The 24,996-nt window shown below is 54.6% G+C and overlaps 2 protein-coding genes across 3 annotated transcripts in view; both read left to right on the plus strand.

Annotated features, from left to right (window-relative positions):
* The first annotated feature begins 46 nt into the window (after positions 1-46).
* Positions 47-22,215, plus strand: INPP5K (inositol polyphosphate-5-phosphatase K). Of its 2 annotated transcripts, none has more exons than XM_030800376.1 (12): positions 47-474; positions 2,979-3,086; positions 3,397-3,505; positions 7,168-7,284; positions 7,615-7,790; positions 8,562-8,673; positions 9,711-9,820; positions 18,653-18,839; positions 19,983-20,120; positions 20,384-20,467; positions 20,622-20,726; positions 20,907-22,215. In XM_030800376.1, exons 1-12 carry the CDS (start codon positions 431-433, stop codon positions 20,961-20,963), a joined length of 1,347 nt encoding a protein of 448 aa, XP_030656236.1. In that variant the 5' UTR covers positions 47-430; the 3' UTR covers positions 20,964-22,215. The 2 variants fall into 2 exon arrangements, with proteins under 2 accessions (XP_030656236.1, XP_030656237.1); XM_030800377.1 differs by having other exon boundaries at positions 195-474; positions 3,404-3,505; positions 20,907-22,213.
* A 1,838-nt stretch (positions 22,216-24,053) lies between these two features.
* The window catches only part of MYO1C (myosin IC), a 29,222-nt gene continuing 28,279 nt past the window's right edge, over positions 24,054-24,996 (plus strand). Inside the window, exon 1 of the mRNA XM_030800378.1 lies at positions 24,054-24,365. Within this exon, the coding sequence (XP_030656238.1) occupies positions 24,291-24,365 (75 nt within the window). The 5' untranslated portion in view covers positions 24,054-24,290. The remainder of the gene's footprint in view (positions 24,366-24,996) is intronic.

The raw sequence follows: 24,996 nt of genomic DNA on the forward strand, positions 1-24,996 counted from the left end.
CGACAACTTCCGCCGGAAGACGGCCCCTGGCGCGGGGCAGGCTGGGAGCTGCGGACGGCGGGCGCGGGCTGGGCCGGGTCTAGTGACTGCCGCTGCACCTCGCGTTGTCTGGGGCAGTGTTGCGTCGTGCGCTGATGACAGGCCCGACACGCCCCCCCTTACGTCCGCAAACCCGTCTTCGTTCAGCCTCTCGCAGCTTTGCGCTCGTGGGAGAGTCCCGCCTCCTTCTGCGAACCGCACCACCCAGAGCGCGGGGTGCGCGGAGGGCGCGTCTCTGACGGAAGCCGGAGCGGACGGTCGGAGTCCGGAAGAAAAACAGTCCGCGACCGCGAGGAGCGTGAGACCGGTCGCCCGCAGGGCTGCTCTGGCCGGGACCCGCTGGCCGGGAGACGCGAACCTGCCGGACCACCGCGCGGGGACGACGGCGGCCATGAGCTCGCGGAAGCTGAGCGGGCCGAAAGGCAGGAGGCTCAGGTGAGGGCACCCTGGCGGCAGAGGCAGGCCTGCTCGGGGGAATCGGCGCCCCTTGGGCTGCGGGCTGGGGGTGGACGCAGATTGGGAGACAAGGCACCAGACCTCCGTGACTGCCTTTGGTTCAGGGGCGCTCCCACCTTCTCCCACGCCTGTGTCAGGTGGGCTGTGTTGGGCCCGAGCCTCGCGCCCCCTCTAAGCCGAGGCCGCCAAGCTCGTTCCCACTGGGGCGCAAGCAGGCGTCCCGGTTGCTTTCTGGAGAGGACAGCCGTGTGGGGTTGTTTGAGGTTAAAGACATAACGAGGCCGTCACCCTTCGGCTCTAGGTTAGAAATCTTGTTCCTACTTTCCATCAGCACATACATCAGGAGGTCTGCCTGATCCCATGGTAAACCCCGGGAATCCGAAATCAGATTGAGATAAGATCCTTTAGGGAAGTGACTTAGCCTGGTCTGTTGCCTGCTCTTTCACGGGGAACAACGCTAATCGCCCACTTAGTCTAAGTCACGATGCTTGGATTTGCCGCTAATCGTAGGATTTGAGAGTGGGAACAAGAAATCCGGACTTCTGCTCTCCATCCTCTTAGAGTGAGTCTGGGAAAAGAAGTCTCTGAGTAAAAGGTCTTTGTTCCTTAAGCCTCTGTCGGACAGCAGGGGGAGATCGTAAACAAATGAAGCTCAAAATCTCAGGCCGAGTGCCTGGGAAGGTGGTTTCTGTATAGTGTTGTTTATGCTAACAGGGAGGGACAGGAAGTTGCTTTAAACTGGCCAAGAATTTCTTGAAGTGCTTTTGAGAACGTCGACCTCTAAGAACAGGGTCTGTTGGAGGAGAGATGTTTTGGCATCATCTGCCCTTTTCTCCCATCCCCCTGTACCCTCTGCCATTCCAGATCTCCAGCTGCTGCAGGTATTCCTCATCGTGTGCCTAGGACTCATGCTAGGCTGTTCCTGGTCTCTGCAGGGTCTGCAGCTCGTGCCTGCCCTGTGCTCCGCACAGTCTGGGGCTTCTTGAAGAGCTACTGTGACTGACTGTTCCACTAAAGACATCTGTAGGTCTCTCTTTCCTGAGCCTCTGACTGGATCCAGTGTCATTGAGGCCCCTGATCTAGTTTTCTTGCTTTCCTAACACTTGTAAGCTGAGGTGGAAAATGTTATCCAACTGATGACTTTTCCCGAGAGAGTACTCTTTATTTTTCACGGAATACTACACAGACATAGAACATAGACTCTTAAGAGAGATGTCGAGAAACCTGTTACTTAAAAACTCCTTGGCCGGACGCGGTGGCTCAGGCCCGTAATCCCAACACTTTGGGAGGCTGAGGTGGGCGGATCACCTGAGATCAGGAGTTCAGGACCAGCCTGGCCAACATGGTGAAACCCCGTCTCTACTAAAAATACAAAAATTAGCCAGATGTGGTGGCACACACCTGTAATCCCAGCTACTTGGGACATTGAGGCAGGAGAACCACTGGAATCTGGGAGGCGGAGGCTGCAGTGAGCCGAGATCATCCCGCTCCACTCCAGCCTGGGCAACAGAGTGAGACTCAATCTCAAAAAAAAAAAAAAAAAAAAAAAAAAAAAAGGCTCGCTGAAGTGCTTGGCAAAATTGGTTTGCTCCAGGGATCTGCTAGGGAGGAGAGAGGAAGGGAATATGGTATTGGTATCTCTTTTATTTTTTAAATTCCTCTGCCCTTGTAGTGCTGAGGCCTATCACAAGGTGAAATCTGAACTCCTAGGATCTTCCTGGTGGTCTTAGGAACACTTGGGGTGAGAAGTAGGGATTGGAAGTTGCTAACTGAGCCATAGATGATCACAGAGGGGTGTGGGTGGCTGGAGGAGCTGATGGAATCAATACATTCCTGGCAGTTCAGCCCCCTAACCCTTCCCTAGCCTGACCTGAAAGTCTTGGGCTCCCTTTAGCAACTCTGCTATATCAGCAGCACCAGTGCTGCCAGGTGTGGGCGGCTGTGAGCCTGCATGGAGGACCCAGTCCAGGGTGGGGATTTCTTGCTTCAGCAGAGAAAGCTGAGGATGGACAGCTGATGGTTCAGTATCCCCATTCCCTCCACCAGCACAGAAACCCACATTTCCCGTCATGAGTGTGGCAGATTGCAGTGACATGAGCAGGCCTAGATCCCGTGCACTATCTTTTTTTTTTTTTTCTTTTGAGACAGAGTCTCACTCTGTCGCCCAGGCTGGAGTGCAGCGGCGCGATCTCGGCTCACTGCAACCTCCGCCCCGCGGGTTCAAGCAGTTCTTCTGCCTCAGCCTCCAGAGTAGCTGGGATTACAGGCGCCTGCCACCATGCTGGGCTGATTTTTGTACTTTTAGTAGAGACGGGGTTTCACCATGTTGGCCAGGCTTGTCTCAAACTCCTGACCTCAGGTGATCCGCCCACCTCGGCCGCCCAAAGTGCTGTGATGACAAGCGTGAGCCTTTACGCCCGGCCGACCCCGTGCGCTATCTTACCCTCCTTCCCCCATGACTTCCCTCTGCATCCCTTCCACAGCATACACGTCGTGACTTGGAACGTGGCTTCGGCAGCGCCCCCTCTAGATCTCAGTGACCTGCTTCAGCTGAACAACCAGAACCTGAATCTTGACATATATGTCATTGGGTAGGTATCTGCAGGCTCCTTCGCCCATCCCTGACCAGTCCCAAGTTTCCCTGTGGGAACCACTGTGACCTGCCCTCCTCCGCTCTGGAGTCTGAAGGCTGGGAGCTTTCGGCCTGCTTCAGGGACAGTCCCATGTCTCTGGTCCTGGGTCAGCAACGGCAAAGGGGGCTGGAGATCAGCAGGCAGGGGAGGGAGACCTCATGGCCATCAGAACTCAGGGCTTGAAAGTCTGTGAAGACAGTATTAAATATCTGTGGCAGGGGAAGTAGCCTGGAGGCCAGGCGCCAAGCCTCTGAGCTGGCATGGTCAGTTTGCAGGAATTGAACTCTGGGATCATAAGCCTCCTTTCTGATGCTGCCTTTAATGACTCGTGGAGCAGTTTCCTCATGGATGTGCTTTCCCCTCTGAGCTTCATCAAGGTAACTTGCCAGTTCATGGGCACTTGACAACTGTGTTTTCACATCTACACTGACCCCTGCTTGTTTGGTCTGATGTGTTCCTCTTACTCCTACTCAGCCTTTCATGCTGTTTCCCATTTGTTTAAAGGGCTAAACCTCACTTCCACCTGGACCCCTGAGGCTCCTGCCTGCCTTCGCCTTTCTGAGGGAGCTGGAGTCTCCAGGGGTTGGGTTAACACCTGGATATGTTTCAGCTTGGGAAGATTCTGAGGGGAGGTGCAGCAGGGCTTGTCAACACCTCAGTGCTGGCCCCTGCCCCAGCCACCAGTCTCTATTCAAATGCCCATCCTGAAGTCTCTGAGTGTAATCACACGGCTGTCATTTATCAAGTGCTTACTTGGTGTTAAACATCATAAGTAGCTCTTTATATTATATATGTTATTTTAAAATCTTAACAAGTCTGTTGAAATAGAGGTATTTTACAGAGAAAACCATGGCTCAGAAGTCACACGCGCCCTCTGGGATTTGGATCCAGATCTCTCAAACGTCATAACCCAAGTTCTTAACTTCATTGCTATGCTGGTGAACTCTAAGACTGACAGGTCTTAGACATGGCTAGCCTGCTGGTGTCACAGGGTGTCCTCAGGTCATAGGGACGTGCATTTCAGATTCTGGGGGTCCAGAGGTTAGGAGAGGGGAGTCAGGCGTGGTGGGTACTTTGGGCGGCCTTCTTAGTCTGAGAGACCAGTATACTCTGGGGTGTCTTTAGACAGTAGGAGAGTCCACAGGAAGGCCCTGGGTTGCCAGATCCTCACCTTGGTTCTGCCCTGCACACCTGAGGGATGAAACACACTCCCATTCACAGCACCTGGTATACAGCTGCTTAGAAATACCAGAATTCCCTCTTTCCCCTTCCTGGGTGACTCTTGTTCTTCAGAATGGATTCTGTCAGCCTAGTTTGCCTGGGGGTCCTGAGGCAAGAGCTGTGTGTCCTTTGGAGGGGAAGCAGAATGGGGAGGAAATAATCTAAGGTTTAGAACTCCTGCTGAGGATAGAAAACGCCAGCCCGAGTCCTTGGTTCCCTCCGCATCAAACCCAGAGGCCTCCTTCTGTAGATAGGGAGCTAAATCCTTGTAGAGGACAGAACCAATTCTCTCTCACCCGCCACTCCCTTCCCAAGACTGCAGGCCCCCTTGCTTCTCGGCTGACTGGCAAAGGATTGGTAGGATGGAATTGAGCCAAGGAAATTAGCTCAGCTTGTGGCAGAGACACAGCCCTTTCTACCCATGTGGCCTACTGAGATTGGGAGGCCAGACTGAGGGCCTGGCACCCAAAATGAATGCCCTTCTTTCCCCAGCCAAGGACCAGGGTGGGTGGGTGAGCTCCGTGTGAGCCTCTTATTAGGTGTGCATTTGCCAGCTATGGACTGAGAAGGGCTGACCCCTTCCAGTGCTCCAGGGCCCCCAGCCACCACCTGCTAGTCCTTTCCTTGCTTCTCCTACTTCATTTCCTCCAACTAGAACTTTCCCTAGAACTCTCCTGCTTTTCCCACAGCCCCACCCTTTCTCCCAGTCTAACTCTGTCCTGCCCCGACCCCACCCTCCCCGCCCCCACTTCCCTGCTGCTCCTTCACAAAGTGAGCCAGTGTCCTTGTGGTGGAACCCAGTGGCCAAAAGCTGCTTTGTGGGTGAGGATTAAGCCTGAAACTTTTCCTGAGTCTTTATCAGTCCCCTTGCTTCAATCCTGACCCTGGGAGTCAGCCCCTCATGGTCCAGCCCGTCCTCCATCCCTGTTGTCATGTGTGCTTGGGTGTGGGAGAGAGAGAAGACTGGGGAGGAAGGTAGGCTTGAGGACACATCTGTAGCAACCTCTGGCCCACCTGAAGTTCTGATGCCTCCCTTGCCCAGTGCTGGGTTTGAGGTCCCCCTGCTTTGACTCCGCTATGCTAGGGCTCGTGGCCTGCAGGATCAAGTTTCATAATTCCTGGAAGGCCCCAGTACACGCTCCCCACCCGGGGATTTCCTCCTTGGCCTCCACACTTCATTCTCCGGAAACAGCTCCTCGGGTGCTGGTGGTAGACAGCCTGAACCTGACAGGGAGAGCTGCTGGCTGCGTCCCATTCCCACCCCACCTTTTGCAGCTGCAGATAGTAGGGATCTTGGCAGTCCTAGCCCTTTGATGTTGTTTTACAACACAGGTAGCCCTGCTGGTTCCTTAACCTCCCTAAATCTTAGTCCCTCATCTGCAAAACAGGGACGGTGATTCCTTACAGGGTTGACAGGAGTAAATGAGAGAGGAGGCACTTGAGCAGATGTTAGCTATTCTCCCCAGCCTGTGAGCATGTGTCCTTACCCACTGGCATTTCATGGGTGTTGCCTTCATGGACACCCAGCTGCACGCAGTATATAGTTATGGGGTTTGGGGGGAACATTTTCTTATTTTTTTTTTCACTGAGCTATAATGTACACAGAAAAGCATGCAGAAATTCAGTGTACACTTTGATGGATTTTTACATATACCCATGTTACCATCAGCCACATCTAGAAAAAGAGCAGGCCGGATGTGGTGGCTCATCCCTGTAATCCCAGCACTTTGGGATTACAGAGGCAGGGAGATTGCTTGAACCCAGGAGTTCAAGACCACCCTGGGCAACATGGCAAGACCCTGTCTCTACAAAACAAACAAAAATAGCCGGGCATGTTGGTGCACACCTGTGGTCCCAGCTACTCAGGAGGCTGAGGTGGGAGAATTGCCTGAGCCCAGGACGTCGAGGCTGCAGCGAGCCATGATCTCACCACTGCACTCCAGCCTGGTAGACAAAGTGGAATCCTGTCTCTAAGTAAAAAGGGAGGAATGGGGGCAGATGGTGGGTAAAGAACATTTCCAAGGAGAGAGAGAGGAAGGGAAGGAGATAAAGAAGAGCATTTCCAGCATCCTGGAAACCTCTCATGTTCCTTCCTTTTAAGAATGCTTGGCCGGGCGCGGTGGCTCACGCCTTTAATCCCAGCACTTTGAGAGGCCAAGGCAGGCAGATCACCTGAGGTCGGGAGTTCAAGACCAGCCTGGCCAACACGGTGAAACCCTATCTCTACTAAAAATACAAGGCCTGGTGGCGGGCGCCTGTAATCCCAGCTACTTGGGAGGCTGAGACAGGAGAATCACCTGAACCCAGGAGGTGGAGGTTGCAGTGAGCCGAGACCGCGCCATTGCACTCCAGCCTGGGCGACAGAGCAAGACTCCGTCTCAAAAAAAAAAAAGAATGCTTAAACCAAAAAATAATAACTTTCAGATAATCCCCACAGCATCTATGAGATGGATTCCTGCTTTATCAATGAGAAAATACACTGAGAAACTTCCTCAATGTCAAATACTAAGAATCAGAGCCAGGATTTGAACCCAGCTCTAACTTCAAAGCCAGTATCCTTAGCCTTATCTTCTCTTCCCGCCACCCCCAGGCCCAGGAGCAGAATCTAAACCCTCAGCCCCCAGAATGTATCATTTGGCAGCTGAGGAGAAGAATGGAAAGGCTTGAAACTCTGAGATTCAAACTGGGGTATCATAGACCCTGGAGCAGGACACTGCATACAGCTGAGGGCTCTCTAGAGTCCCTAGCATGGGGCGTGGAAGGGTTGCACTTGGCCTGTGCGGTTTAATGAGTGACCTTTGCCCTCTCTCTCCTGCAGGTCTCCCATGTCCGTATGCAGGGGATCCTCTTACTGGTCTTTGCCAAGTATCAGCATTTGCCTTATATCCAGATTCTGTCTACTAAATCCACCCCCACTGGCCTGTTTGGGTACTGGGTAAGGACTGAGCTATTGTCTGAGTCGTGAGCTGGGAAGGGCTGGGAACTGTGGAGCTGGGCAAAAGAAAAAGGAAGTGAAAGGAATCTTGGTCCTCTGTCCAGCCCAATGCATGTTTGTTCTTTTGCTTCAGAGTGGGCTTGCTATCCCTGAGGCCAGGCGAGGCGAGCTGGGCTCTGTGCTTGGAGAGATCACCCTGGGAAGCTTAGTTACTGTCCCTAGGAGACCCTGCGGGAAGTGAGACTGTCTCCCCTTAGGTCTAGGATGTGGAAAGAGGGGTGTGTCCAACCCAGAGTAGCTTCCCACTCTCCTGTTGACCTGTTCTACCAGGGGAACAAAGGTGGAGTCAACATCTGCCTGAAGCTTTATGGCTACTATATCAGCATCATCAACTGCCACCTGCCTCCCCACATTTCCAACAATTACCAGCGGCTGGAGCACTTTGACCGGATCCTGGAGATGCAGAATTGTGAGGGGCGAGACATCCCCAACATCCTGGACCACGAGTGAGCCTGGGTCTGCAGACTGTTCCCCGCCCTCTGCCCCACGCTGACCCCCACGAGTGAGCCTGGGTCTGCAGACTGTTCCCTGCCCTCTGCCCCACGCTGACCCCCACGAGTGAGCCTGGGTCTGCAGACTGTTCCCCGCCCTCTGCCCCACGCTGACCCCCACGAGTGAGCCTGGGTCTGCAGACTGTTCCCCGCTCTCTGCCCCACGCTGACCCCCACGAGTGATCCTGGGTCTGAAGACTGTTTCCCGCCCTCTGCCCCACGCTAACCCAAGCCAGCATCCTCTGCCCCGTCACGGATCCCCCAGCCAGGGTCATCAGTGTTCTGGCTCCCACCCTCTCCCTGCCCCTTCCCTGGTGCCCGTCTGCTGTCTCCCCTTGCTTTGCCTGCCTGGGGTCCCCTTCCTTCAGCCCATTTGTCCTGCCTAGAAACCCTGAACACTTGGGAACAGGTCAAGGACCTTGTGGCTCCTGAGGTCACCAGGAGGGCTTCTCAGCCTTTCCTCGTGACCAGTTGAGAGGAAGGAAGGGCCACGGCCTGCTCTGCGTTTGCCAGAGCAGGCTCTTTGGTAGGTCTCTTCGGTTTGAATGGTGGTTTAGGAGCCATGAGAACAGTTCCAGAGGACCCACGCGTGCCCTGGCGTCTCACCTGCCCCTCGGGCTTTCTGTGCCCCAGCAGCCCTTGGGTTGAGCAGGCCGAGCCACCTGGTGATCTCCCTTCTCTGACTTCATCACGAATCCTCAGGCTGCCCTCCTTTTTTTTCTGAAGCCTCATTATCTGGTTTGGAGACATGAACTTTCGGATCGAGGACTTTGGGTTGCACTTTGTTCGGGAATCCATTAAAAATCGGTGCTACAGTGGCCTGTGGGAGAAGGACCAGGTATCAAGTGAGGGGAGGGTCCCGGGGGGTGATCTGCGCCCACGGTGGGGGCCATGTGAGCTGTGCAGAATGTTGTTAGATGCCCTCGTTGCTGTTTTCCTTTGCCCAGGTCTGGTGGGGGAGGCTGTCTAGCAGGGCTTCGCATCCAGGGGTGAGGCAGCCACGCCTGCCAGTGCCTGATCTTCACATGGAAAAGCCAGGGTAACAGCCCCTAGGTGTGCTTTAGAATAGGGAGCCAGATACAAAGCATGAAATGAATTATTTAAAAAAGAAGAATAGGGGCCAGGCACGGTGGCTCATGCTTGTAATCCCAGCACTTTGGGAGGCCGAGGTAGGTGGATCACCTGAGGTCGGGAGTTTGAGACCAGCCTGACCAACGTGGAGAAACCTCATCTCTACTAAAAATACAAAAAAAATTCGCCGGGCGTGGTGGCGCGTGCCTGTAATCCCAGCTACTCGGGAGGCTGAGGTAGGGGAATCGCTTGAACCCGGGAGGCAGAGGTTGCAGTGAGCAAGATAGCGCCATTGCACTCCAGCCTGGGCAACAAAAACAAAACAACTCCATCTCAAAAAAAAAAAAAAAAAAAAAGAATAGGGAACCAGAAGGGCTTTGCACCAGGCACCATCATGCATCAGCCCATCGTATCCCTGTCGTCTTTCCCATCCCCAGCCTCGTTTCCCTCCTGGAGGGTGAGATGCCCCTTTGGAGGACCCTGGCTCCCCCAGGTTCCCCTCTGACACTTGTCTGCTAGTGACCTCCTCTAGAGACGGAATTCCAAGTCAGGTCCCTGCAGTCTAAGGACTGGGAAACAGCAGACAGCTGCCTCCCCTGGGCCTTGGTAATGTTTCCGAAAGGATTCACCTGCTTTCTGGTGGGAGTGGGCTGCTGAGTAGTCACTGGGGCAGTGAGGAAGTGGAGTGGCATTGCTTGACTCTTGCCCCATTTGTGACTGCATGTGCTGACCCCTTGAATGGGGTGTGGTGCTGGGTCACTGGGTCGAGACTGCTGGGAGACGGGACTATGACTTTGTCTGCAGCTCAGCATTGCCAAGAAACATGACCCGCTGCTCCGGGAGTTCCAGGAGGGCCGCCTACTCTTCCCACCCACCTACAAGTTTGATAGGAACTCCAGCGACTATGACACCAGGTGAGGAGGAAGTGGGGGGCCAGAAGGTCTAGGAAGTCAGGTTACACTGACCCTGCTGGCATGGGAGCTGTCTCAGAATAGAAGTGTTAGGGGGGCAGGAACTGGTCTAGCCATCCCCTCTCCAGAGTGGTACCTTCTGTCCACTTCATGAGGTGCTGACTGGGGGAGCCGTCCCAGGTCTCAGAGAGAGTGGGAGGAAAGCCAGTGCCAGCAAGGGCAGGAGAGGTGTGTGGGGGGTGGGAGTGTTACAGATAGAACCAGAGGAGAGGGTGGAGCAGCTGCCTCCTGACCTAGGAGGGACTGCACTTCAGCTTCTGGAAACCCCAGACCTTCTGGTCCCCAAACGGGGCAGAAAGCTTGGCCCAGCCAGTTACTGGTATTAAGGATGTCTGCCCCAGCCTGCGAATGGGTCAGGTCTTGTGTGAGAAGGTGAAGTAGTGGGTAGAGAATTTCATCAGGATCAGTGCAGAGATCATGAATCTGGTAGTTAGAAGCACGGCTCTGTCTTACTTTAGCCAAAGTGTTTAGGCCTTGATTTTGTCAGCTATAAGGTATGGATGATAAGAGCACACACCTCATGAGGCTGAGGGTTGAAGGAGGCCAGCACCCAGTAACCATGGGAGAGAACTGCTATTGTGACTTTTCGATTCATGCCGGCTGGGCGTGGTGGCTCACGCCTGTAATCCCAGCACTTTGGGAGGCCGAGGCAGGTGGATCACTGAAGGTCAGGAGTTCGAGACCAGCCTGACCAACATGGTAAAACCCCATCTCTACTAAAAATTCAAAAATTAGCTGGGCGTGGTAGCTGGGGTAGCTCACACCTGTAATCCCAGCTACTTGGGAGGCTGAGGCAGGAGAATTGCTTGAACCCAGGAGGCGGAGGTTGCAGTGAGCCGAGATCTCACCGCTGCACTCCAGCCTGGGTGACAGAGCGAGACTCCGTCTCAAAAAAATAATAAAATAAATAGATTCATGTCTTCCCATCATAGATTTACTAAAAACCTTTCTAAGAAGCTGAGAAGGGGGCCAAATAACCACCAAAACCTGAGAAAGAACCGCTGGCAACATGTCCCTGACTCATTTTGGGGCAAGGACCCTAATCTCTTTGAAGAAAAGAAGAGCCCCTTACATGTCATGAGGGTCTTTGTTCCAGCGGGAGCAGCTCGTTCATTCCTCCTAGTCGGAGTATCTCTGTGAGGGAGGCGGGAGGTACCAGCAGGGCAGCCCAGGGCTTTGGGATTTAGCCAGGGAAGAAATATCTCCACAGCCAGACCAAGACAAGAGGTAGAACTCAAGCTTGGTTCTGGAAGTGGTACAGCAAAGCCAAAGTATCCTTGCCAAGGAAAGGGGGAAGAGTGAGCCGATTCAGCAGTGTGGAGCAAGACAGGGTAGGGTCATGAGCAGGGCCATCCACAGAAGAGGAGGCAGTGGATGCTGGGGAAGGGACCCGCCCTGGGCAACAGAGCAGGCAGGAAAGGAGGTAAGAGGCCAGGCCATGTCTCCAAACCAGCTAATGAGGCTTCAGAAAAAAAAGGAGGGCAGCAGGTTGGCCGGCCCAGATCAACAGCTGCAGGGAGAGCCAGTCTCTGCAGCCATCCATTGGAAACAAGCGTCATGGTGGGAGCTGTAAGGACAGGGTAGGGCCTTGGGTGGGGAGGGGTTGCTTGAAGCCAGGAGTTCAAGACCCACCTGGGCAACATAGTTAGACCCTGTCTCTACAAAAATTTAAAAATAGCTGGGTGTAGTGGCATGTGCCTGTAGTCCTAGCTACTCAGGAAAGCTGAGGCAGGAGGATCACTTGAGTCCAGGAGTTACAGGCTGCAGTGAGCTGAGATTGACCTACTGCACTCCAGCTGGGCAACCCTGTCTCCAAAAAAAAAAAAATCCTCTTTAAAAACTTACCAGCAGGAAGAGAGCTGCTGGCAGGCCCTACGGCCAGGCATCCCCTTCTCCCAGCCCTATGGCAGAGAGACCTCCAGGAGACTGAAGTTTGTTGCAAAAGCTGGATCTGGTCTGGAGTTGGCAGGGTCTGAAAGGGCAGAGAGCTTTGGAGAAGTTCAAGGGCTTCCCCAGGTAGCTCAGCCAGTGAGTGGCAGAGCTGGGGCTAAGACTGATCTCTGAGTCTGGAGCCCACAGTGCTTTCCTCAAGCCCATTGTACCTCAGGATTCACGGTCATCCTTGCCAGCAACAGCAAGAAGGATGGCATGGTGGGAGGCACACACCTATTTCCAAAGAACAGCTCATCGTGATTGGCGTGCAGGTGTGCGCCGAGGCTTCGCCTGTATCAGTTCCTACCATGTCCTTGTTAGGTAGACAGAGTTATTGTTGACTGTTTACAAGGAAAGCAACTGAGTCTCAAAGAACGTATAAGTAAGGAGTAACAGACTTCGTCATCGCACAAGGATTGGAACTCGTATCTGTGTCTGTAGACTCATGAGCCTTCGGTACTCCTTCCCTTTGGCTGGAGCCCAGGAAATGGAAGAATGTCTGGGTGGGGACAGGGGACATGGTAACTGAAATATTCCTGGCTGGGGCCAGGGTCCAGGGGCAGCTGGGAGTTCTGCAATGAGCAGGGCCTGAGCCCACCTGGAGAACACACATTCCTATCTAATGACACTGTTATTTTATCCTTGGAAACCCAGTTGAGACATCACTTCTCCTAGGACGCCTTCCCGGCCCCTCCCATCTCACTGAGAGTTCCTCTCCTGCCCTGTGCCACCCCCAGCCTTGCGCACGCCATGCTTTCAGTGTTGCTTTTAAATCACAGCGTACCTTTCTTACTGTACTGTGATTGCCCAGAGAGCAGAGACGATCTGATTTAGGACCATCCCTGGGAGTAGCACAGTGCCTGGCATGTTACCAAGCCTGGGAGTTAGTCAATAGAAGGTTTCCAGAACTCTGTGCAGAAGTTGGAGCAAATGTTGAGGTGGACAGCTAAAGCTAGGAGAGGCCTATCAGACTTCCTGTCAAGGAGAGTATCTTGAAGGAGGCACAGAGTTTGGCAGAAAGCAGAAGGGCAGGCTTTCCAATCAGTCAGCACACTGACGAGAGGCACCTGGAGGGGGCTGGTTTGCTGAAGTGACTGTGAGCGTTAGTGTGCTGGGCCAGCCACTACAGCATCCCTGAGCCAAGATGTAATGAGAAACGAGGCCAGCTCCCTTACAGGGGAGGGCGAAAGGGCTGAGGGCAGGGCGGGAATCCTGCTAAAGTCCGGGGTTACACTGGAGTTTTGTTACAGTTGCCACTGTGAGCCCAGACAAAGTGTTTTATTTTTTTCGAGACAGAGTTTCGCTCTTGTCACCCAGGCTGGAGTGCAATGGCATGATCTTGGCTCACTGCAACCTCCGCCTCCTGGGCTCAAGTGATTCTCGTCTGCCTCAGCCTCCTGAATAGCTGGGATTACAGGCCCCCGCCACCATGCCTGGCTAATTTTTTGTATTTTTAGTAGAGATGGGGTTTCACCATCATAGTGAGAACCCTCCCCCTACAAAATTTTTTTTAAAGGCCAGGTGTGGCCGGGTGCGGTGGCTCACGCCTGAAATCCCAGCACTTTGGGAGGCCGGGGCAGGTAGATCACGAGCTCAGGAGATCGAGACCATCCTGGCTAACACGGTGAAACCCCGTCTCTACTAAAAATACAAAAAATTAGCCAGGCGTGGTAGCAGGCGCCTGTAGTCCCAGCTACTCGTGAGGCTGAGGCAGGAGAATGGCGTGAACCCGGGAGGTGGAGCTTGCAGTCAGCCAAGATCGCGCCACTGCACTCCAGCCTGGGCGACAGAGTGAGACTCCGTCTCAAAAAAAAAAAGGCCAGGCGGGATGGGTCACACCTCTAAACCCAGCAATTTGGGAGGCAGAGACAGGATGATCACTTGAGCCCAGGAGTTCAGGTTCAGCCTGGGCAACATGGCGAAACCCCATCTCTACAAAAAAGTGCAAAAGTTAGCTGGGCAGGTGGCACATACCTGTAGTCCCAGCTACTCGGGAGGCTGAAGTGGGAGCCTTGCTTGAGTCCAGGAGGTTGAGGCTGCAGTGGACTGTGATCGCACCACTGCACTCCAGCCTGGGCAACAGTGAGACCCTGCCTTAAAAAGAAGAAAAAATAGCTGGGCATGGTATGTACCCCTGAAGCCCCAGCTCCTCAGGAGGCTGAGGCAGGAGGATCATTTGAGCCTCGGAGTTCAAGGAGGCTGCATTGAGCTAGGAGGACACCACTGCACTCCAGCCTGCATGACAGCAAGACCCTGTCTCTAAAGAAAAACAAGGTGGGGTGGGCCAGGCGCGGTGGCTCAAGCCTGTAATCCCAGCACTTTGGGAGGCTGAGGCGGCCGGATCACAAGGTCAGGAGATCGAGACCATCCTGGCTAACACGGTGACACCCCGTCGCTACTAAAAATACAAAAAAAAAAAAATTAGCCGGGCGTGGTGGCGGGCACCTGTAGTCCCAGCTACTCGGGAGGCTGAGGCAGGAGAATGGCGTGAACCCAGGAGGCGGAGCTTGCAGTGAGCCGAGATCGCGCCACTGCACTCCAGCGTGGGGGACAGAGCAAAACTCCGTCTCAAAAAAAAAAAAAAAGGTGGGGTGGAGAGAACTTGATTAATTTGTACACGCTCACTTTGCTTCTTTCTTGGATTTTGCTAAACAGGCTCCTCAAGAACTTTGTCCATCCTATTTCTCATATCCCCAGTTGCGGGGCACATAAGAAGGGCTAAGTAAATCTTGGTATGCCCAGTGATCAGCCTGGCCGTGGCAAGGAAAAGGAAAAAAGGGGGTTGGGGGTGGGCTGAGAGTCCTGAGGGGGAAGGAGAGACAGGCTGTGGTCAGGACTTGGGGAAGACCCTTACATGACAGCAAATATGGGCTCCAAACCATCACAGGGAAGTTAGGGAGGGCGAATGCTTTGAAGGAGAGAACGTGCATTTGTGTGGTTCATTACCAAGTTTGTTTGTTTGTTTGAGACGGAGTCTTTCTCTGTCGCCCAGGCTGAAGTGCAGTGGCACGATCTCCACTCACTGCAAGCTCCGCCTCCCACGCCATTCTCCTGCCTCAGCCTCCTGAGTAGCTGGGACTACAGGCACCCATCGCCACGCTCGACTAATTTTTTGTATTTTTAGTAGAAACAGGGTTTCACCATGTTAGCCAGGATGGTCTCCATCTCCTGACCTCGTGATCCGCCCGCCTCGGCCTCCCAAAGTGCTGGGATTACAGGCGTGAGCCACCACGCCCGGCCCCATTACCAAGTTGTAAGCACTGCTAGGCATCTGCTGTCCAAGGCAGATTCAGGGACGCAGTGTCTGTAGTCTCTGGGATGGGAATACCACATTCCAGTGCCCTCTGAACACTCCTTAGAAGAGTGAAAGATTGGAAATGACCCAAGGAGCCAACAGGCAGACCAGGGTTAGTCAGTTACCGCTTCCTGACCACTCCCTTGACGCCCTTTAATTTCGTTATTGCTCTTTGAAGTAAGTACTGTTATCACCCCATCTTAACAGTTGAAGAAACTGAGGCTTAGAGAAATGAAGTCACTTGCCCAGGGGCATGCAGCTCTCAATTAACAGGACGGAACCTTCCCCCAACTGGTCTCTGATTCTAAAGTCTGAGCTCACCACCATTCTCCTCAGTTGCTAGAATACTTACTCTTTCACTGTTGAAGGGACACCTGTACATTGGGAACATTTATTTAAAATAGCAGTTGAATAGGCCAGGCGCGGTGGCTCACGCCTATAATCCCAGCATTTTGGGAGGCCGAGGCGGGTGGATCACGAGGTCAGGAGTTCAAGACCAGCCTGGCCAGCATGGTGAAACCCAGTCTTTACTAAAAATATAAAAATTAGCTGGGCATGGTGGCGCCCGCCTATAATCCCAGCTACTTGGGAGGCTGAGGCAGGAGAATCGCTTGAACCCAGGAGGCAGAGGTTGCAGTGAGCCGAGATTGCACCACTGCACTCCACCCTGGGCAATAGCGAGACTCCGTCTTAAAAAATAGCAGTTGAATAAAGAAGGAGACAAAAATAGTGTTTCCAACTGATTGCGAGTATACGGAGCTGTAAACATTGAGATTAGATGGGCATTTTTGAGGGGCGAGCTTCAGCTTGGGTTTTTAGTAAGTGTACCTGGTTACTGAGTACCTGCGCCAGGATCTGTGCTAATGCTGAGGACACACAGGACACTCCAACAGCTAAGTCCTTGCCATCAGGGCGCACACACTAAGTGATGTGCTGAGTGGGAAACAAAATTGCAATGTAGTGTTAGCCGTATAATACTGGTATAAAATGCTTCAGTGGCCGGGCGCGGTGGCTCACGCCTGTAATCCAGCACTTTGGGGGGCCAAGGTGGGCGGATCACGAGGTCAGGAGATCAAGACCATCCTGGCTAACATGGTGAAACCCCGTCTTTACTAAAAATACAAAAAAATTAGCCAGTCATGGTGGCGGGTGCCTGTAATCCCAGCTATTCTGGAGGCTGAGGCAGGAGAATTGCGTGAACACGGGAGGTGGAGCTTGCAGTGAGCCGAGATTGCGCCATTGCACTCCAGCCTGGGGCGACAGAGTGAGACTCTGTCTCAAAAAAAAAAAAAAAAAAAAAGCTTCGGAAGCAAAAAGCTGATGTCTGGGATGGTTTTGGCAAAGGCCTCTCCCTGGTGAAGAAAGGTATTCCAGGCAGCAAATGCTGCAAAAGCAAAGGTCCAGAGGCTTGAGAGAGTCACCAAGGTGGAGTGGGTCTGGGGAAGTGGTGTGAGATGAAGGACGGGGGTGGTCAGACTCCTGAGCCCCTTGAAAGCCCTACTTGGGGACTTTTAACTTTATTCTGGAGGCAGTGAAGATGCCTTAAAGGTTCGAAAATAGCCAGGTGCCCTAGCACATGCCTGTGGTCCCAGCTGGTCAGGAGGCGGTGGTGGGGGGTTGCTTGAAGCCTAGGCATTTGAAGCTGCAGTGAGTTAGGATTGTGCCACTGCACTCAGCCTGGGCAACACAGCGAGACCCTGTCGATGGATTGATCGATCAATAGGTAGATAGATAGGATTCAACAGAGTGAGACCCTGTCGATTGATCAATAGATAAGATAGAGTGTGTGAGACCCTGTCTATAGATTGATTGATTGATTGATTGATCCAATCAGGCTTTATTACTCTGGGTTGATTCAAGAAAGGGGATTGTGTACGAAGGGGGTGGAACCCAGAAACAGCAGCTGTCCTGCTCCCCCACCACACATGTACCCCACCTTCCGGACTCAGAGCTGCTGGTCCCCAGGAGGGCAGGGCCTCAAGGCCAAGCTGGCCTTAGAAACTGCCCCAGTAGTTGCTTGGGAAGGCTGGGTTATGGGTCAGAGACTTGTCTTTGGTCAACTTCAGTTACCTAGAGGAGGAATGCATTTTGTCTCCGGGGCGTATGACCTTTTCCAAAGCCCTCAGGGAAGCTGGCAAGTGAAGAACAGCTGGGAGGTCTCTCAGTCGACTCTTTTTTTTTTTGGAGATAGAGTCTTGCTCTGTCACCCAGGCTGGAGTGCAGTGGTATGATCTCAGCTCACTGCAACCTCCGCCTGCCAGGTTCAAGCAATTGTCTTGCCTCAGCCTCCCAAGTAGCTGCGATTACAGGCACCCGCCACCATGCCTGGCTAATGTTTGTACTTTTAGTAGAGATGGGGTTTCACCATGTTGGCCAGGATGGTCTCGATCTCCGGACCTCATGATCCACCCACCTTGGCCTCCCTAAGTGCTGGGATTACAGGCGTGAGCTACCGCGCCCCGCCTCTCAGTGGACTCTTGAGAGGAAATCATGAAGGCCAGTGTGCATGGCGAGCTCGTTTGCACCAAGCACTGTGCTAAACATTTTATGGATTTTATCTCATTTACTCACCTCAGCAACCCTACATGGTAACTATTGTTATTCCCTCCACTGGCAGGCAAGGAAGTTGAGGCCTGAAAGAGGTTAGTTTGGTGGTTAAGAGCACATGCTCTGTGGTCATGCTGGCTGGCCTTGAATCCTGGCTTCACCACTTAGCTTGTGACTTTGGGAAAGGTGCTTCCCCTCTAAGCTAAGTCTCAGTTTCTCCACCTGTGAAGAGAGCATGATACACCCAGGCACAGTGGCCCATGCCTTCTAATCCCAACACTTTGGGAAGCTGAGATGGGAAGATCCTTTGAGGCCAGCAGTTCACAACTAGCCTGGGAAACATATTGTCTTTCCAAAAAAATGTTTAGAAATTAGCCAGGCATAGTGCCACGCACTTATCGTCCCAGCCACTCAGGAGGCTGAGGTGGGATCGCTTGAGCCCAGTAGTTTGAGGCTACAGTAAGCCGTGATGTCACCACTGCACTCCAGCCTGCATGACAGAGCAAGCCCCTCTTTAAAAAAAAAAAAAAAAAAGGTGTGGTAACAGTACTGATCACAGGCATCATCTGCGTTTCCCAAATGCTTCCCTTCCCTTTCCTGAGGCATACTTCTAGTATGCAGGGCAGCCAAATTCAAGCTCAGGTCTGTCCAGCCTCAGAATCTCAAACCTCAGCTGCTTTGATCCACTGCTGCTTTTGCTCAAGAAAGAAGCGAAGCTTTGAAATGGAATGTTTCTAAGTCACAATTTGATCCATAAAAATATGAGCTACACATACAGAGGGTCCTGGCTAAGTCTGACAAGGGCTGGCATACTTTGGATTCTGTTGGGCACCTTCCTGCCTGCCGCCTTGCTCCCTCCGGCCCTGGCCCGGGGGGGTCTGTGGGTGCCAGTAGATGCTGGAGTTAGGAGCTCCAGCAAGCTCATGTGGGCTCATTTCTGCTCTTATGCCAACCCTTTCTTCTCTCCCCATTCTTCTTCTTTATGCCCCCTGCCCCTGCAGTGAGAAAAAACGCAAGCCTGCATGGACCGATCGCATCCTGTGGAGGCTGAAGCGGCAGCCCTGTGCTGGCCCCGATACTCCCGGACCGCCGGCCCCAGACTTCTCCCTGTCTCTGAGGAGCTACGGCAGCCACATGATGTACGGCATCAGCGACCATAAGCCTGTCACCGGCACGTTCGACTTGGAGGTGAACTTCTGGGCTGCCTGATACTTGCCAGAGGAATAGCTATGCTGGCCACATCCCCAAGCCCTCCATCCCTGGATTCGAATGTCAGCCAATCCCCCAGGGGAGACCTGTGGAGGCCATGATTGCCTTTCCTGCCAGGTCAGATATCCCAGCTCCTCTTAGGAGCCGTTGATGGCTCTGTCCGTCAAAACCATGTTCAAACCCTTTGTGCAAAGGTTTCCATTTCCTTTGGGTATTCTCCCTTGGGGCTAATGAGTTCCATTAGGCTTATTACCCAATGTGAGACGTAGGACATCTTTTATTTGTCCTAAACCTATCTGGATCAAGTTGCAACAGGAGCCCCCTCCATCCCTGCGTCCTTGTATCTTGCTATCTAAACGACCAAGGCGGTGTTGGCCTTCTTCAGGCTTCACATTTTCTTACAGGTTTACTGGCGTGTGTGTGTGTGTGTGTGTGTGTGTGTGTGTGTGTGTGTGTGTGTGTGTCAGGGTCTCGTTCTGCCGCCCAGGCTGGAGTGCAGTGGCAGTATCATAGCTCACTGAAGCCTCCACCTCCTGGGCTCAAGTGATTGATCCTTCCACCTCAGCCTCCCTAGTAGCGGGACTACAGGTGCACGCCACCACGCCTGGCTGCTTTGTATTTTTTGTAGACACAGGGTTTCACTCTGTTGCCCAGGCTCCTGGGCTCAAGTGATCCTCCCAAACTGTTGGGATTATGGGTGTGAGCCACCGTGCCCGGCCCACACTGGTGACTGCGTTGTGTTCTTGCACATTCACAGCTGTTCTCACCAGAGCATCCCCCCATGTGGGGCTTTGGGTCAGATAAGGCGGGAGGCCTGAGAGCAGCTGCCTGGCCGCCTCCTTAAGCCTCTCAGCCGTGCGTCTGCTCTCCGCCATTCCTACCCCCCAGCGCTGGGCCCCATGGGATTCCCTGACAGGGCCGGCCACCCCCCTGGCTGGTGTTTGGCCCTCTTTCCTGCTGGCCAGCCAAGGTCTGTTGGAGCAGCCCCGTGGAGTTCCATGCCCACCCCCTCTGGGTGCCCCACCTTCCCCGCTATGTTGGAAGGGCACAGTGAGGAACACTGAGCCTCAGAGGAGGGAATGATGCTGCGGGATTCAGCCCCCTTCCCACCCCCGTGTCTAGCTGAAGCCATTGGTGTCTGCTCCACTGATCGTCCTGATGCCCGAGGACCTGTGGACCGTGGAAAATGACATGATGGTCAGCTACTCTTCAACCTCGGACTTCCCCAGCAGCCCGTGGGACTGGATTGGACTGTACAAGGTGATGTGATGGCAAGGCAGGAAGTCCATCAGCAACAGCCCCTGGTTCATCCTTCCCAAGGGCTCCTGGGAGCTGGGCAGATGCTGACGAACTCACCCTCATCCACCCCGGCAGTTCTTCTGTAGCTAAGGGCTGGCAGTGAAGGGCGGCGGGGAGGCGTACAGTACGGTAGCCAGGCCCAGCAGTGAGACCATCTTCTCCTTAGGACTTGCCTTGGGTCCCATGTCCTCCCTGACCACTGATGGCCTGACTCCCCCTCACAGGTGGGGCTGCGGGACATTAATGACTACGTGTCCTATGCCTGGGTCGGGGACAGCAAGGTCTCCTGCAGCGACAACCTGAACCAGGTACGTCACCAGCACCAGGCACATCACCAGCAGGCAGGCCTGCCTCAGCCCTCCTGTCTTGTGGAAGGAACAGAGTGCTGAATAACTTGTCACTCAGAGCTGGGTGGAGCCCAGAGCCCTGGAGCTGACCCCAGTCCTGTCCATCCCCCTCCAGGTTTACATCGACATCAGCAATATCCCTACAACTGAAGATGAGTTTCTCCTCTGTTACTACAGCAACAGTCTGCGTTCTGTGGTGGGGATAAGCAGACCCTTCCAGGTAAGCGATGCTGGTGAGGGAAGGGGAAGGGTGAGGGCTTGAGCTCATCACTGGTTCCCTGAGGCCCAGGCCTGGGAGCCAGCCTGTACATGAGGAGCCGCTGCAGTGGAGGAATGGGAGTGATGGAAAGCATGGAGGAAGACCCGCTCTCCACTTCCAGCACCTGCTTTATCCCTGCAGATCCCGCGTGGCTCCTTGAGGGAGGACCCACTGGGTGAAGCACAGCCACAGATCTGAGCCAGGATGGGAGTGAATCCCAGGCGGAGGCCAGAGCTGGCAGCCAGCTCTGCCTTTCCCCTGCCGGGAGTGCTGGGGGCCCAGCCTGGCCCCCTGAAGAGACAGCCGAGTGTGCTCCACATAACTCCTCCCAGAGTGAGCTCTAAGCAGACTCCTTTGCTCTCTCCACTACTCACCTCTGGAATTAGCCACTTAAACACAGGTTTTTGTTGCTGAGATGTGAGTGAAACCAGCTAGTGTGTCAACAGTGAAGACCTGGGGACAGTTCTGCGTCTCATTTCTGGATTCCTACCCCCTCTTCTAGTCTTGCCCAAGTAGTCCTGCCAGGCGCATGCCCCATTTGGCACAGGCCTGCATTCTTGTCATGCCATCCTGGGCCTCAGGCTGTCTGGGAGGGGAGATGCTCACATTTGTACAGGCTACATAGACTGGTGCAAGCAGTGCTGGATTCCAGGAGTCTTGGCATCTCATAGCTTGTCCCCGTGAGGAGTGAGCAGAGGGTCTGGGATTCCTGCTTTCAGCAAAAGCAGTCTGACTCAGTGGGCAGAATGGAGGGGCCCCTCTAGCCAGGCTCTTACGCCATGGTTGTGAGCAGGTTAATGAGGGTCCTTCGGCCAGCACAACCTTCCTCCCTACCCACGGCATGGAGTCTGCCTTCATGGAAGTTCCAGATCCTGAACAGAGAGAACTGGGAAGGATCCAGGTTCGCTTCTGTTGGTAGCTTGAGTCCCATGCCTCCACCCTGCCATCTGAGGAAGGGGTGACAAGTGGTCAAGGAGCTGTGGCCACAGACTTTTCCAGGGTGCTCCTTGTCAGGTTAGGTGCATCTGCGCCACCCTTGTCAAGAGTCATTGACGACGGGCCCCCCTCTGGACCCCCCGGGACCTCAGAGTGGGGGCAGGCAGAAGGGAGAACCAGCTCAAGACATTTTGGAGGATCTGGCCCTGGGGGTCTTCAGAGAACACACTCTAGGGGCTTTGTGGACATGGCCTGTCCCCACATCCACCACTTGCCTCCTGCCATGGTCACTCGGCAGCCCTTTTCCCAGGAGAAGACACCTCTAGGAGCCTGCTCAGTGCTTGTCCTGCCATCCTGTGTCCTGGGACTGAGGGTTACTCCAGTTGCTCTATGTTGCATACTCTCCCCCGCAAGCCTGTGTATGAAGAACTGTCTCCTGGCCTCCAGCAGGCCATGGCTGGCTGTTTTGTGACTGTTACATTGTGCAGGGGTAATTAGAAGCATGGCTTTTACACTTGTGTGTGACTGATGATTGGGGGGTGGGGGTACGGTAATGGGCCTGGGACTAGCTGTAGATTCCAGGAACAGGGACCCTGTAGATCCCAACTAGACTTCTGTGTCTGAGATTTGCAGAAGTGGCCAGGATTGGGGCTAGGATGAGGTTCTAGAATGGTGAGCCTCTGGGGCCCTCACCAGCTGGAGCATGCCATCTATGCCGGTGGCCGCTTAATGTACTCTTGTTAAGTCAAATGAGCTCTTGTTCATCCCTCCTGACCCGCCGCTCTGCATATCCTGGTGTTGAGCCTTCTGCCCTGCGTTAACCAGTCCAGAATGCCACCATCTTCTCTTTCTGCCCCACTTCTACTCGGCCCCTTTTTTTCCCCCATGGTAACCTATCCCTGACCCCAACACATATACCTAGGCACCTCCAAAGCCCTCACTTGCCCATCTGTTCCTTCTCACATGCACAGCCATCACCAGGGTCACTGCATGGCACCCTTCATTGGGCAGGCGGGAAAGCCAAGGCTCAGAGAAGTGGTGCAGCCTCTTCAAAGTTCCAGGCATCCACAGGACCAGAAACAGGAGTGGGGTCTGAACCCACCCGCAGAGCGGTCTCAGTAGTCTGTAAAATACAGATGATGTCCCTATTCTCAAGATTCTTGTGGGAGAACAATTGTAAAAAGTGTATCGCACAAGACCCGCCTCCCCGTTCTGATTAATGCAGCCCCGGGGCTTGACCCCAGGGGTCCCCCCACCTGCTCACCTCCCCCATGGTGAACTGAGGTCCCCACACATCCAGCCTCCTGTGTGGGAGGGGTGAGCCCAGCAGTGATTGAGAGGCGGAAAGGGGAATGGGGGGTGCTCTCCGTCCTCTGGGCCCCAGTCAGGATATGGCCGCTCTGGGTCCACCCCGACCCGCTGGGTGGAAACAGGAAGTAAGTGAGACCTGGTGTGCACTGGGTCTACGCCTGGCTCCACGGCTGATAAGGGCCATTGTGTGGCCGCCGGGGATGAGCCTGCTCTGGATGGATGTGCTTCCCGGAGGAAGGAAGGAAGGCTTGCTAGCTTTTCCGGGGCGGGGGAAGCTGTGGGGAGAGAGAAGGGTGCCAGGGAGAAGGCCCCTGCCTATGGGGCTGTCCGTGCCAGCACACGCCCACGGGACTCAGCCCTTCCTATGCCAGCCTCTCCCTCTGGAAAGGTCTGTTTCCCCTATCCACTTCCCTGTTCTTACTTCCTATAAGGAATGGCTGGAGACTGGAGGGCTCAGTCTCAGGCCAGGAAAGTGTCAGCTGTGATTTAGCAACAATAAAAATAGAAAAGCAGGAACATCAGGGGTGGGGGTCACCTGGGGGTACTGTTGAAACGCAAGGGATGAACAGGGCTAGAGGTTGCCCACACCCAGGGAACCCAGAAACTAACTTCACAAGCTCTGAGGCCCAGAGGAGAGTAAGACCAGAGCTTCCTCACAGCGGGACACCCCCTCTCAGGGCCCCGCATGACCAGGCCCCAGCAGCCCTGATCTCTCAAACTCATCGTGGGGGCTCACCTGCTGTGGGGGGCAGCCCCGTTGAGGGGATGTGCAGGAAAGGCAGTGCCTACTGAGGGGTCCTCTTAGCCTAGGGGAGGGCATGCCTTCTGGTTTGGGGAGTGGGCCCTGTGCTCTCTAGCTGGTAGCGGAGAGTGGGCAGGAGGAGGGGCCCAGCCACAGAGCTGCTGTGGGGATGGGGGGAAGGGGAAAGGCGTCCTACCCTTTGACCTGGAGCCCAGGGTACCCCATGGGTGGCTGCATCGGCTCCTCTGGTTACCTGGGACAACAGGCATTTCCTCCATCCTCCCCAGCCCCTCCTCTTCCTGCTCCAACCATCCGGGCCAAGAGGCCTCCCAATCAGACCTGGACGGCTCCAGCTGTGTCCTGAGGCGCTGGACCAGCCACATCCCCTGGGGCTGGAGTTAAAGCAGAACCAAGTGGCCATCCCGGCGTTAGACCATCGGTTCCTGGCTCCCGGAGCGGTCAGAGCCAGCGAGTGGGCAGGCAGCTTTTGCTCACAGGCCCCAGTGCCCAGGGGCGCTGGCTCTCCGCAGGGCGGAATGGCGCTGCAAGTGGAGCTGGTACCCACCGGGGAGATCATCCGCGTGGTTCATCCCCACAGGCCCTGCAAGCTTGTAAGCTGGGATGCTCTGGGCTGGGAGGAGGGTGGGAGTGTCTCCCCAAGGCCGGGCAGCCCCTCTCAGGCAGAGCCCTCGGGCAAGAGCTGAGCAGCGGGGAGGGGTTCCGATCCTTGGCAGAGCCAGAAGCGACTGAACAAGACGGGGTGAGTAGAAGAGTAAGGATGTAAGGGCCGCTAGCAGCAGGATTTTTGGAAGTGGAGGTCTGGGCTTGACTCTTCTCCAGCTTCCTGAACCTCAGTGGGCAGAACTGTGAATACTGGGCACAAAAGGCAAGTGTCGGCTGCTGTGAGGTCGAAGGACGAGGGCATGGAAGCTCCAGGCTCAGTCAACGCCCCGCTCCTTTCCAGTCCGCAGGGCTGGGACCGCCTAAGACTCAGAACAGAAGCACGGTGTGGGAGGTGGGTGAAGGGACATGGGTGGGTAGAAACGGGGGAGCGCGGCCCTGGCCTGGCCCGCAGGAAGGGGCTGGAGATGCAAAGGGCCGGGAGGAGGGAAAAAGTCGGGCACCCCCACGCCCCCAGCACCGCGGCGGGGAGCCCGGTCTTCGGCCGGAGGGGCGCGCGCGTGTTCGCTGTGGCCGGACGCGCCTGCCCCGGGAACGGGCCGAGGTGGGGGCCGCACGCAC

The sequence above is a fragment of the Nomascus leucogenys genome, chromosome 19 (assembly GCF_006542625.1).
Source record: "Nomascus leucogenys isolate Asia chromosome 19, Asia_NLE_v1, whole genome shotgun sequence".
In the NCBI taxonomy this organism is placed as follows: domain Eukaryota; kingdom Metazoa; phylum Chordata; class Mammalia; order Primates; family Hylobatidae; genus Nomascus; species Nomascus leucogenys.